A 13,722-nucleotide genomic window follows, 5' to 3' on the forward strand; every position below is an offset into this window, starting at 1 on the left:
AGATGGCTGTAATGCACTGTGTGGTTGCTGGGAGTTGAACCTGGGTCCTCCAGAAGAATAGCCACTGCTCAGAACTGCTGAGCCATCACCCTAGCCTTTTTTTTCTTTTTCTTTTTTTTTTCCCCCCTTTTACCGGGAGGCTTCTTTGTGTTTTTCTCTAATACTCCTTGGCCCTCCTGTGAACTCTAAAACCCACAGCACTTTAGTGGTTATTATCTACAGATATCTTATCTCCTTCCTTCCCCACCGTCTTAGAAGCGTTTTTTCAGTGTGTCTTATTTTGTCTGTCTGCTTTGATTATAGTAGCTGATACCCTTAAATAAGTCAATAAGTGACAAGTTGGTTACAGATGACCATAAATTCTATCTTTTAGCAAAAATTCAACATTACTTTAATTGGAGCAAGTGTTATTTTGTTTTGGAGACAGGTTTCTTTGTGTAACTGGCTCCTGGAACTCACTCTGTAGACCAGGCTGGCCTTGAACTCACAGAGATCCACCTGTCTCTGCCTCCTGAGTGCTGGGAATTAAAGGTGTGCGCCACCACACTCAGACATACCCAGCTTTTTTGTTTTGTTTTGTTTTGTTTTGTTTTTCCAGACAGGGTTTTTCTGTGTAACTTTGGTGCCTATCCTGGATCTCACTCTGTAGACCAGGCTGGCCTCGAACTCACAGAGATCCACCTGCCTCTGCCTCCCAAGTGCTGGGATAAAAGGTGTGTGCCACCGCCACCTGGCATGCCCAGCTTTTTTATGAATACTGAGGATTCAAACTGGTCCTTGTGCTTACCCACTGAGCCATCCCCCCACCAAGTCCCATCATCCTATATTTTTTTTATTTTATACGCTTAAGCAGGGTTTCTTAGATTCCCGACTGCCAAGAAGACCATAGCCTGGGGTTTCAGAGCCTGTCTTGGGCAGAGTTATTTTCCAGGTGTCTAAAGGTCAAGGAGCGGGGAAATCTGTTGGCCTTGGATGTCAGCAGAATAGATACTCACTCCTAGATTAGGAATGAAATTGCCTTGTGTTTTTTCCATCCCCAAGACGAGCTTGCCGATGTTCAGAAGTAAGCAGTTTGCAGTAAAAAGAAGATTCAGTGATTTTCTGGGTCTTTATGAGAAGCTTTCAGAGAAACACTCTCAAAATGGCTTCATTGTCCCTCCTCCACCTGAGAAGAGCCTAATAGGTAAGCCTGTGGTCTTTAATTCCACTTGAGTTTTAACACTTGGGGACTGGAGAAATAGCCCAGCTATTTTTACATCTTCTCTGGTGTTAGCCTTCAGTTTTGTAGCACTTTGAAACAGTCTTATATCCCCCAGAGTGGCCTCAAACTCACTGTATAGGCCAGGGTGGCCTCCATCTTTCTGCCTTAGACTCATGAGTGTTAGAATTGCAGGCATGCACCACCACAACCTGGAAAGGATCAAGTATCATGCATGCATGTACGTCTCTGTGTGTGTGTGTGTGTGTGTGTGTGTGTGTGTGTGTGTGTGTTGCTAGTGATTAAACACAAGGCCTCATGAATATTAGGGAAACATTCTACCAGAGTTCTGCCCTCGGTTTTGGGACTCTTAGTAATTGCTCTTCCCTCCAGATTGAAATTGCTTTGGGGACCAGGGGAGGAGTCTTCTCACTGCCATCAGGTGATTGTTAATCTATACTCAGAATCTCAGAACATTTCCTTCTATTATTATTTTGTTTTGTTTTGTTTTTCAAGACAGGGTTTATTATTTTATTTTTAACTTTATGTATATGGGTTTTGCCTGCATACATGTATGTATGTCTACCAAGTGTGTGCCGGTGCCGAGGAAGACGGAAGAGGTTGTCAGAGCCCTTGCAACTAGAGTTATGAGCATGTGTGTGTGTGTGTGTGTGTGCGCGCGCACGCGCATGCTGGAAATAGGGCTTGCACGTTCTAGAAGAGCAGCCAGTACTCACAACCACTGAGCCATAACTGGAGCCCTCCCCTCCTTTTTTTGAAACAGGATCTCACTATGTGTCCCTCGATGGCCTGGAACTCACCATGTAGCACAGGCTGGCCTCGAACTCACAGAGGTCTCCTTGCACGTGCCGTCACATGTGCCTTTTTTTTTTTTTTTTTTTAAAGACGATATACGGTCTAAACCCCATAGTTTACAATCTCCAGCATGTGCAAACTTAATTAGTGAAGAACCTTTGGTCCAGCCCTGATCAGGACCTTGAAATTTCCTTCGATGGTTGTGTCGAGCTGTCCTCGCTGCCTTTCCTTCAGATGACTCTTTATAAAACGTAAAAAAAAAAAAAAAAAAAAAAAAAAAAAAAAAAAAAAAAAGGTAGATTTATCCATTTTACTGTTTCTGGTTATTTTGTTTCTTAAATTCCATTCTAGGAATGACAAAAGTGAAAGTTGGGAAGGAAGATTCTTCTTCTGCAGAATTTCTTGAGAAAAGGAGGGCTGCTTTGGAAAGGTAGGTCTCTGTGAGAAGCTGTTAGTTTGCTGCATTCGTGGAGATGAACTGAGGTCATTCCAGTCACATCTCCCTGTTACTGATGACTTTCCCCAAGTCTTTACCTTCCCACTTCAGTCATAAGATCTCCTTCCTCTTCATCCTGAAAGAACGACCATGGTTTCCTTCTTGAATAATCTAGTGGGTGGTTCTGAAGACTGTCTGATGGGTCAGTTTGCTGTCTTTTGAAATGTGAAGAATTTATGTGCTTCGGTGTTTTGCCTGTATGCCTGTGTGAGGGTGTTGGGTCCCTGGAACTGAAGTTACAGACAGTTGTGAGCTGCTATGTGGTTGCTGGGAATTGAACCTGGGTCCTCTGGGAGAGCAGTCAGTGCTCTTAACCACTGAGCCATCTCTCCAGCCCCAACATGAAGTTTTGAATACTTACAAGCAGAAACTAGATTACATGCCTTATCTGAGGCCAGCCAGCACTGTGCAACACCCCAAACCTTCAGAGTCCTGACCGACTGGTGATTTCATCCTCTAGGTACCTTCAAAGAATTGTCAATCATCCTACCATGTTACAAGACCCAGACGTCAGGGAGTTTTTGGAAAAGGAAGAGGTTAGTGTTCTACAAAGCTCAGCTTCTTATCTCTGTCTACCCTTAGTGAAATGAAACTGGTTCATTTGACAAATACTTAAATGCTATAGCCAGTGAGTTTGTCTCCCAAAAGAGACAAGGATTTCCACTGCTCCACATGACAGCAGCTCTACTTGTATCAAACGATGACCTGGTTGAGTCTTGTAGAAAACAGTGCTCTGTTTGGCAGGGTCTCGGCATGTCTTGCATAGGTTACTAATTGGTTCAGACTGAATATGTGTTTTGTGCTAGGAGGCTTAAAGGCATTAGTTAAAAACCAGGTACCGCTGGGTGGTGGTGGTGCACTCCTTTAATTCCAAGAGGCAGAGGCAGGTAGAGCTCTGTGAGTTCAAGGCTAGCCTGGTCTACAGAGTGAGTTCCAGGATAGCAAGGGCTACACAGAGAAACCCTGTCTTGAAAAACCAAAAACCAAACCACAACAAAACCAGTTACCACAGACATAGAACTGCCATATAGAGAAGGGTTGATTGAAGTGGACGGGTTTACAGACTATGCATAGACTATTCGTGATTGTGGGAACTGGAGACACTGCAGTTAATAACTAGGGAATTAAATAAAATATATCCACACAACAAACCCTCTCTTTGACCATAATCAGAACATGTAAAGAAATACGAGTATGTGGAGGCATCAAATAGCAAGTATACCCTGAAGCAGAAGTCAGTAAGGATGGCAAGACACGTGGCCAGAGAAAAATAACATTGTCTTAGAAAACTAGAATGACAAGACTCATTATGTTTTTGTGTTTAATTTTAAAAAACTTCTATGTTACTATAATGAAAATAGAATTATTGTAATGAGATTTTTTTTTTCCTCTCCAAAATGATTTTTTTCTAATTAAAAATGATGTCAAAGCCTGAAGTCCTTTAATTCTACCTCTGGGTATTTCTAATGTATTCTTGCTCACTCGATAACCCCAGAGCAGCGTTGTCTTTGGAGACCTTTGGGCTGGGTAACCCTTTGTGTGGGGGCTGTCCTGTGCTGTAAAATGTTTGGCACAATGAGGAGGAACACCTCTGCCTGCTAGATGCCAGCAGCACTCAGCTTCAGACACTGTCAAGTGTCCTCGGGAAGAGTGGCCTCAACCTGAGAAGTAATGAAAGACATCCTGGACACCTAAGACACTTAAAATCTAATTTTACAACATAGTTTTACTGTGTAAAAGTAGCTCCATTCAGAATATGCTCCTATCCTTGGACATTGCTTCACTGTAGAAACTCTCTCAAAGCTGAGTCCCCTTCTTGCAGAGTGTGTTAATCGAGAGACTTTTTTTATTTATTTTTTTTTTTTGGAGATTTGGTTCCTCTACATAGCTCTGGCTATGCTGGGATTAATGCAGATGTCCCCACGCCCTGCAGGAGGCTTTGACTTTAACAAAGAGATGCAATGCTCTGCCTGGGAAAGTGCTTGCCCTGGATTCCTGACAACCTGAGTCACAAAGCGTTAATCTAATTAATCTTATCAATAAGCAATTAGGAGCCAGATATCGGGGTAAAAACCTGAAAGATCAGCAAGCAAGGGAGCAGTCACTTCCTTGAGATCCTCTCTCAGCTCCACCTTACCACTTCCTGTCTCCTCTCTCTACAGTCCTCCAAAGCTCTATGGTCAGTTAGTGGCTAGCTCCACCTATGACTTTAAGCAAGCTTTATTTGTCAGAACACAATCAAAATATCACACAACAGAGTTAGATTTATATAAAGGTGGAAGGAGAGAACTGACTCCACAAAGTTGTCGTCCTCTGACCTCTGTAGGTATGCTGTGGCACATGCGTATACACAACATAATTTCAAAATGTGAAAAAATAAAAATAAAAGGGCCACATGGTTGTGGTGCACGCCTTTAACCCCAGCACTCAGGAGACAGAGATAGGTGGATCTCTGTGAGTGGTCTACAGAGCTAGTTCCAGGACAGCCAAGGTTGCACAGAGAAACCCTGTCTCAAAAACAAAAAAAAAAAAAAAAAAAAAAAAAAAAAAAGCAGAATAATATTAATAAAATAAAAGTGTTTGGTATTTAAGTAGTTCACACCTGGGTAGGCAGACAGTCTCGGTGTGAGATTGCCTAGCCACACAACACTCAATCTTACTTTCTTTCTAACATCAAAAGCTGAAAATTGGTTCTTTTGGCCATAGTGCTTTGATTTTTGTTTCTGCACATACTAGTTTTAGATTGCTATAACTTCCTTAGAATACAAGAATCTACAGTTCAAATAACTTATTTGACAAGTTTGGGGCATGCCATCTGATGGATACTAATTCTTCTGAACCTAAAATAGGGGCAGCAGATAACTTGCCATCCCGCCTTCTTGGTCTTGTAGCTGCCACGTGCTGTGGGCACTCAGGCTTTGAGTGGTGCTGGTCTCCTTAAGATGTTCAACAAAGCTACAGACGCAGTCAGCAAGATGACCATCAAGATGAATGAGTCAGACATTGTGAGTAGCCTACGCCTCTCAGATGCCCCGAGAAGTCCTGAAATTTCTGAGATGACTTTCCTCTCAATTAAAAAAACAAACAACAAAAACAGCCCCTGAAAAAAAAAGCAGCTAAAGAAAAAGCACTCCCTGCACTTTGTGGAACATTTTCAGCCCAGCTCTGGGCTCATGTGCTTTCAGTGGTTCGAGGAGAAGCTTCAGGAGGTGGAGTGTGAGGAGCAGCGCCTACGGAAGCTACATGCTGTGGTAGAGACTCTAGTCAACCACAGGAAAGGTAACCACTGGCTCGGAAATGCCCCTGGACTGGGGGAAATCAGTGTCTTTAGTGAGCTGGAGATGAGAAGCATGCTGTTCCCAACCTTCAGCAGTCTAAGTCGGAAATCTCAGCCCACCTGTTGCTTGATGTTCTGATAAACACCATATGTCCTGGTCTCCTGGCAAGAAACATGCCTCAAAGCACTGTGGGCAGTGGGCGGAGGGAGCCTGCCTAGGTACATGCTGCTTTTGTTGATGGGAGTTGGTGGCTTGCAGCCAGAATCCTAGTGCTTTGTTACCTGGTCGTGCTGGCAAGGTGGAAATGCAGGGAAGCCGTCTACTGTGTCTCCTTTCTCCCCTGCCTTCAGTGAGCTTTGCCTCCCTTCTGTGTCTTAAACACACTGGTAACAAGAAATCTAGGAGACCATTAGCGTGAAGCCATTAGCGTGAGAGGACAGACTGGGCTTGGACCCTGCTGCTGTGAGAAAAGTAGGAAGAAAAAGAGCAGGCCACAGAGACTGTGTGGCCTGCAGAGCCTACGGTACTGACTGGCCCTGGACGGAAAGTTTGCTCTGCTCTAGAAAGTGGGAGAGTGTGTGTGTGTGTGTGTGTGTGTGTGTGTGTCTGTGTGTATTTGTGTGGCTGCCTGTGTGTGTGGCTGTGTGATACATATAGGCAGTTCATGATCTTCAACGTCCAACACCAGAGCCTCTCCTTCCCTTGGCCTGCTTACATGAGCTTAAAGTTGGCTCTCCAGGAATGCTGGAACTGCTTCCTTCAGGCGGCCAGGCCTGGTCACGTGTAGATGGCAACCCAGGCCACTTTCCCTTCACTTTGAGTTTGGAGACTAGATTATAGAACCCTCAGTTGTCAGATATGCAGGGGCCAGACTGCCAGGACTCGCTACCCAGGGTCAGCTGCCTTGTGCCTCTCCCAAGAGATCAGAGGCCTCTGCTGTCTTTACCTCCCTCCAGAGCTAGCTCTGAACACAGCCCAGTTTGCCAAGAGTCTGGCCATGCTTGGGAGCTCCGAGGACAACACGGCCCTGTCACGAGCGCTCTCCCAGCTGGCTGAGGTAGAAGAAAAGATTGAGCAGCTCCACCAGGAACAGGCCAACAACGACTTCTTCCTCCTCGCTGAACTCCTGAGTGACTACATTCGCCTCCTGGCCATCGTCAGAGTAAGCCTCACTTCCTCCCTGCCCCGGGGGTCTCCTGCTCTCCACTTCCTAAGGAAAGTTTATCTCATTTTAGTTTAGGAGTGTTTGTAAGTTCTACTCTTGAAAGAGCCCTGCAGACACAGCAGTCGCTTTACCTAGCCAGTTACCTCGCATTATTCTGAGGCCCACAGCAGCCCACTCTTGAATTTCCAAGTAGGCCCCCTTAATGTTGAGGACAGGCAGTATTCTGTGTGCGCCTTTCTCCAAGCAAAGCTTATTACAGACTGCTGCTTGGCCCCTGGAGCAGTGACTCTTCAGTCCTTTGGTCTTTGCCCTGGTAAGAGCTCTTGCTGGCTTCCACTTGTCCTTCCAGTGTGACCAGTCAGGTAACGACGTAGAACTGGCTTGGTGCTGCATGGAGGAGTGTGGCCCACATGCTGAGAGAGCTTGTCACCGGAGCCCTCCTTGGGCTGTGCTGACCACACTGGTAGCAACACTGCACGCTGCCCTTTGGGTCCAACACCTCACTTTGCCCACCTGGTGACCAGGGTGTCTGTCTCCAGAGCTCTCGGATCAGTTAAGGAAGCTTGACTGGGCAGTATTAGCTCTCTGCATGGCCTCCCTGGTAAAGGAAGACTCTAGGGGAGCCTGGCGCCTGCACTGTAAGGACCTGATTCTGCACGGTATCAGGGTGCATGAGCCTTAGCCTACTCCTCATCCTCAGCGCATCTCCTGCCGTGGAGCTGCCCACTGGGTCTCACTTCCCTCCAGTCATAGCTGCTAGACGCAGAAGCCTGCGGGCTGCTCCTGGTCCTTCTGCTCCTGGGTTGCTGCTAACTCCGGAGAGATACGAGGCTTGAAAAAGGACCCTCTGTGAGATTCTTAGAACCAGTTGGACTACTCGGGCTGGAGAGCCATCCTGGGGAAGGGCTCTGTCTGGGGAAAGCTTTCTATGAGGAGCATTGTTTTATGGGCAGGGGTTCCCGAGGGAGCACAGCTTTTGGATGTGACTCCAGGCAAGGTGAGCGTGTGTGAACAGGGCAAAGAGAAGCCAAGCCTGGTTCTCCATGGGCTGGGGCAGCAGCCTGAGAGCACAGAACTACGAGCAGATCTTTTCTCAGAGAGCCTGTGCCCCCCTCATGTTGGGAGCTAACGGTGGGAATGGAGAAATGAGCCAAGGTTTCTTTTGTGTCCTTCCTGGAACCCGTTAGCCCAATAGGCTAGGTTTAAGCCTTTCTTCGAGATGGAGTCACCCTTTACCTGAATTTTTGACATTGATGTGCTAAGAAATTTCAGGAGCCGGGTATAGGAACACATGCCTGTAATCCCAGCAGTTGGAGGCTAAGGCAAGAAGCTCATGGTAAATTCCAGGTCAGCCTGTGCTACACAGTGAGTTCACTGGATACATAGTGAAACCTGTCTGGAGACACAAAGAAGCCGCAGAGCAGCAGCAGGGCTGGGAAGGTGAAGTGGTGGCCCTGCGCTCCGCGGTCACGGGTTTCTGTTCTGGTCCAGCTGTGTGCTGAGGAGCCTAGGGCACATCCAGGGGCCTTTGTAGGGACTGGGCAGCAGACAGACAGGGCTAGGAGACTGGCCCCAGGCACACTCTTGGATGTGGACTGCCTTTTGAAGCCTATAGGTGTAGGTGGGATGGGAGAGGGTTAGGCCAACAATGACCTTCCCTGAAAATGCTAATTCTGTTCCAAAGACTAGAAACAGGAAGCCAATAATGACTTTTGAAGCGCTTCTTGCTGGCCATGCTAGCCCAGATCAGGCCAACTAGTGTGTGGGTGAGGTAAAGGCGGTAAGTAGGTCGTGTGACCATTTTAAGTGTTTCTGTGAAGGATCCTTGAGCTGCCAGCCCGGTGACTCATGCCAGTAATGCCAGCACTCAAGAGACTGAGGCAAGAGGCTCAGGAGTTCAAGGTCATCCTCAGCTATGTAATGAGATCAGCCCTGCCCGGCTCCCTGAGACCTGTCTCCAAAGGAAAAAAAATCCTTCTGTTCCAAGTGTGTCCTGTGTGCCTTGCTGCAGACTTACAGCTCCCGGCTGGCCAAGGTCCCTAGCTTGAAGTTTCGGTACCTGCTTGTTTTCCCAGTGTTCTGTGTTTGTGTAAGCATCTACTGTAATTGCTAATACAATGACGCCTTTCGGAAGATAAGGTTCCTGGAGAGTAGGACTGTGTGTTTCCACCTCCACCGTAGTCTTAGCTCCTCACATGTGGCAGACTCAGGGAAAGTGTGTGGACTCGTGGTCTGACTTGGTGAGGGGACGGCAATTTAGAGACTTTATTAGTGTAGGTACAGGCCCCAGGCCCCACTGGGTTCCCAGGCATCCGGCCCTGACGGTAGCATGGCACCGGCCCACTGGAAGCTTGAAGAGGACCTGACCCAAGCTTGTGCTTTTAGACATTAATGCCCCAGCTGGGCACTAACAGTGGCTGCAGACCCTGCCCTTGCTCAGGGCTTCCCTGGCACAACTGCTGGGAGAGCCTCCTTCTAAGGCAGAGCCAGCCAGCGTTGCCCAGGAGCTGGCTGTGCCCCTCCCAACTGCCCTCCCCCGTAGGCTGCCTTCGACCAGCGCATGAAGACATGGCAGCGCTGGCAGGACGCGCAGGCCACGCTGCAGAAGAAGCGGGAGTCGGAGGCTCGGCTGCTGTGGGCCAACAAGCCTGACAAACTGCAGCAAGCCAAGGATGAGATTACAGAGGTGAGCCGCCCAGCCAGTTAGCCCGGCGTGGGTACACTGCTGATTCCTCGGGGACACTGCACCCATCCTGACCAGATGCTTGGGAGCCTGCAACGGGCAAGAGACAGAATTAAAGGGCCGGGGCTGCTGGGCAGGTCTCTGAGAAGGACTTCAGAGCAGCCTTGAGGCCTGGCTCTCCACCACTATGCTATCTGTCTGTCTGTCTGTCTATCTATCTATCTACATATATATATATTTCTTTGAGTGTTTATGAGTGTTTTGCCTGCATATATGTCTGTGCACAATGTACCTGCCTAGTACCTGAAAAGGCCAGAAGAGAATGTTGGATACCTAGGAACTTGTGAGCCACCATGTGGGTGTTGGGATTTGAACCTGCATCCTCTGGGAGAGCAGCCAGCTCTAGTTCCTTGCACAATCTTTGAAAGGCCACTTAGGTAACTCAGATATGCCCCACACTCCAGGAAAGAGCTAAATTAAGTTTTCTGGGGCTTGTGGCTCTGCTTTTGAGCTCCTAAGTCAGAGGTTGCTGTGGTACCAGAGCTTTCTCATAGACCAGGCTTGGCCTGGGCACATGGCCGTCTTTTCCACCTATCCCCACAGTGGCCTTCTGGATTGTGATATGCAATGCTGAATCCCTTATGTATCTCATCCTTCCCAAAGAGACAGACAGATGTAAGGGCCCCTGAGGTCTCCTGTAGAATTGCACCGTGATATTAAATGACACTGCCCCACCAATTTGGGGGCTTTTGTTTTGTTTTTGAAGACAGGGTTTCTCTGTGTAGCCCTGGCTGTCCCGGAACTCACTTTGTAGACCAGGCTGGCCTCAAACTGAGATAGTGGCTTACCTCTGCCTCCCAAGTGCCACCACCACCCAGCCCCACTACCTTTTTTTATTTGTGCTAGTGGAGCTCGAACCCAGTCTCTCTCTCTCTCTCTCTCTCTCTCTCTCTCTCTCTCTCTCTCTCTCTCTCTCTCATACATAATCGCCAAGAATTCTGCTACTGAAGCTGCATCCCAGACCTTAAACAAGCCTTTTTTTCCCTTCCCAGTGGGAGTCTCGGGTGACGCAGTATGAAAGGGACTTTGAAAGGATCTCAACAGTTGTCCGAAAAGAAGTGATTCGATTTGAGGTGAGCTAGAGCGTGTGTATCTGCTCTGGTGTGATAGTTCCTGAGGCCTGGTGGCTGTCTTAACGGTTGCTGCTGGACCAAAGCCAAGCCAGGAGCTGCAGTGTGCCCGCCCCCCCTCTCCCTGCCCTCCAAGAAAGCCTGCAGAGCTTTGGTGGAGGCTGTTTGGTTGAAAGTGCAGCAGTTTAAGCTGCTGGCTCTACTTTCCAAGGCTGTGCTTGACCTTGGTCAGCAGTAAACACCACCATTTCACCAAAATGGGGAGGAACACCTGTCTGGGAGGTCAGTGTAGAATCCTGTCTCCTATAGAAAGAGAAATCCAAGGACTTCAAAAACCACGTGATCAAGTACCTGGAGACACTCCTACATTCCCAACAGCAGGTATGTAATTATGCACAGCCCTGGTCCCCATTGCCTGCCCCAAACAACAGCTGTCTATGTGCGGCTCTGGTGACTAGATCTGGGGGTTGGCCGTGCTTCTGGGGAGGAGGTTCTGCTGTAGTTGATATTTGAGAACAGGCCCTGCTGCTCTGTCTCATCAGGCCCTCTGCTAAGCATGAAGATCTGTCTCTGTCGCCATCTTTACCAGTCACTGATCCATCTCGACGGCCATGTTGCCTTCAGCCCCCAGTTCACTCTGAGGGACCTCCATCCTTCTCTCACAGCTAGTATAGTCCTAGTGCCCACCCTGTGGGCCTCTCTACCGCTCTGCTTCTGAGGCTCTAGTCAGTCTGTGGAACAATGGTGCCATTGTGAGGCGCAGACAGAGCTGTGGCCTTCAGAGGTTGCCTTTAGACTTGAGACAGAAACTGATGCCTTCTCAAGTCTAGAGGGAGGAGGCACATGTGGGTGCCTCTGCCCCACGGGGTATGCCGTCGCACTGAACTTGCTTCCCTGCCAGGCTGGCTCAGGCTAGCTCAGGCTGGCTCAGGCTGGTCAGGCTGGCTCAGGCTGGCTCAGGCTGGCTCAGGCTGGCTCAGGCTGGCTCAGGCTAGCTCAGGCTGGCTCAGGCTAGCTCAGGCTGGCTCAGGCTGGCTCAGGCTAGCTCAGGCTGGCTCAGGCTCTGCCACCAGGTGGGGAACTTGCTTACTGTCTCCTCACTTCTTTGCAGCTGGCAAAATACTGGGAAGCCTTCCTTCCTGAGGCGAAGGCCATCTCCTGAGGGACCAAGGGTACCAGAGCCCACCTGTGTGACGCTGCCTTTTTATACACTGCCCTCCTCCCCTCGATGGACCCCAGCTGATGCCCCCTGCCTTGGCTGGACTTAGCCCTTCCACTCTGCCCCCAAACAAACTGTTCCCAGTTACTCTAACCAATATTTCATTTAGCTTCCATATATATTTTCTTACCTAAGAGAATAGTTTCCTGCTTTAAGCAAAGACCTACAATAGGTGGTGGAATTATAGGTTAGGGGTGGAGTGTTGATATAAATATATAAATACAAATGTATATTTTTCAGGCTGTGGTTTAGGAACTGGGAATAACGTTTTCTGTTACTCCTGATGGTGCCATGGAAGATTATGTAATAAAATATTTGAAAATCAGGTCATAGGACTCAGCATGGTAGTGCTTTTTGCTTTCTGCTAGGAAGTGGTGAGGAAGCAGGAAGCAGGTCTAGAGTGCTCTAACCAAGAAGTTGCTGGGTCTAGTAGGTTTCCCTCACAGGCACTCACATGACTTTCCTCTGCCTTCCTGTGGGACTGGAGTTTCTTGTCTACCTGCCTCAGCTCCCAGCTCAGAGTGTCTCTTAGTCCGCTTGAGTCTTGTTCTTATTTCTGTGGGAGGGAGCTTTAAGACAGATGTGTCTCAAGTAAAAAACAAAAGCCTGTTCTATGAAGGAGGCCCTTGGTCTTCTAACCCTGCTTCCCCTAGGCCTGAAGCCCTCTCTGGCCTATCCTATGTTCTAACCCTCTTTCTGCTTCCTATCAAAAATAGGTCCTCAGGCTGGAGGGTGGGGTGTATTTAGTAGCTGCTGGGTATGAGCTTGTCAGCATGTAGAGGGTGTGGGTCTGGTCCCCAACACAACACAAAAGAAAGCCACATTGCGGGACAGTGGTGGTGCACACCTTTAATCCCAGCCCTCGAGAGGCAGAGGCAGGCAGATCTCTGTGAGTTCGAGGCCAGCCTGGTCTACAGAGTAAGTTCCAGGAAAGGCATAAAACTACACAGAGAAACCTTGTCTCGGAAAAAAAAAAAAAAAAAAAAAAAAAAAATTAAGCCACATCATCCTCAGGGCTGTCCCTGCTCCTGTGTAAGGAGTGAGGAGGGCTGGCAGCTTTAACCCTCAGAAAGGGTCATCACAGAGCACCTAAGCCTTTCCAAGTTCAAAGTATTACTGATGTACCTGAAGACAGCATGCTCCCTAGAGCCTCGGTGTGTGAGCACAAGCCAGGGGCGTTCACACCTGCCTGGGTCTGGCCCGGGAAGCTGGGATCTCAGGCCGGTCATCGCTGGGCTTCCCCGACAGCTGCCTCCGTGGTACAGACTAGAGAGGAGCTAGATGCCCCTCGGTGAGAGAAGAGAAGAGGATGCCTGCTGTGGGAGTCCTCTCTAGCCTCCCGACCTCCAAAGACACCCACAGAGGCTGCTGGACTTGCTGTGTCAAGGTGGGTGGCTAAGGCTTGGGAACAGCACTGACTCCTGTTCCCGCATTGGCACCGGGTGTGTGTGTGTGTGTGTGTGTGTGTGTGTGTGTGTGTGTGTTAGAGCTGCAACTGTTGACGTCAACAGGTTAATTACAAAAAAGGCCATCTGTCCCCAGCTGCCTCCCAGTATTCCCCAGGACCTTCTCGACCTTTTCTGATGCTTGCTTTACATGGTTAAAGTTACACAAAGTATTTTGTATTCCACTTTTACCATTCAGCATCATGTATATCACAAACATTTTCCCTCCACGTCTTTATATAGCTTCACAAAACTAGGTCATTTTTAAGGCTTCCATGGGAAGTGGGTGTGG

General features: G+C 48.4%; 1 protein-coding gene across 2 annotated transcripts in view; it reads left to right on the forward strand.

Annotated features, from left to right (window-relative positions):
* Positions 1–12,313, forward strand: part of Snx1 (sorting nexin 1) — a 38,573-nt gene extending 26,260 nt beyond the window's left edge. For both annotated transcript variants that reach the window (XM_037207396.1, XM_028866355.2), the window contains exons 6-15: positions 1,042–1,183; positions 2,366–2,444; positions 2,971–3,046; positions 5,402–5,515; positions 5,696–5,789; positions 6,745–6,950; positions 9,496–9,639; positions 10,689–10,769; positions 11,076–11,147; positions 11,878–12,313. In XM_037207396.1, coding sequence (XP_037063291.1) covers positions 1,042–1,183; positions 2,366–2,444; positions 2,971–3,046; positions 5,402–5,515; positions 5,696–5,789; positions 6,745–6,950; positions 9,496–9,639; positions 10,689–10,769; positions 11,076–11,147; positions 11,878–11,928 — 1,059 coding nt within the window. In that variant the 3' untranslated portion in view covers positions 11,929–12,313. The remainder of the gene's footprint in view (positions 1–1,041; positions 1,184–2,365; positions 2,445–2,970; positions 3,047–5,401; positions 5,516–5,695; positions 5,790–6,744; positions 6,951–9,495; positions 9,640–10,688; positions 10,770–11,075; positions 11,148–11,877) is intronic.
* The last annotated feature ends 1,409 nt before the right edge of the window (positions 12,314–13,722 follow it).

This window comes from Peromyscus leucopus, chromosome 7, assembly GCF_004664715.2.
Source record: "Peromyscus leucopus breed LL Stock chromosome 7, UCI_PerLeu_2.1, whole genome shotgun sequence".
NCBI lineage: Eukaryota > Metazoa > Chordata > Mammalia > Rodentia > Cricetidae > Peromyscus > Peromyscus leucopus.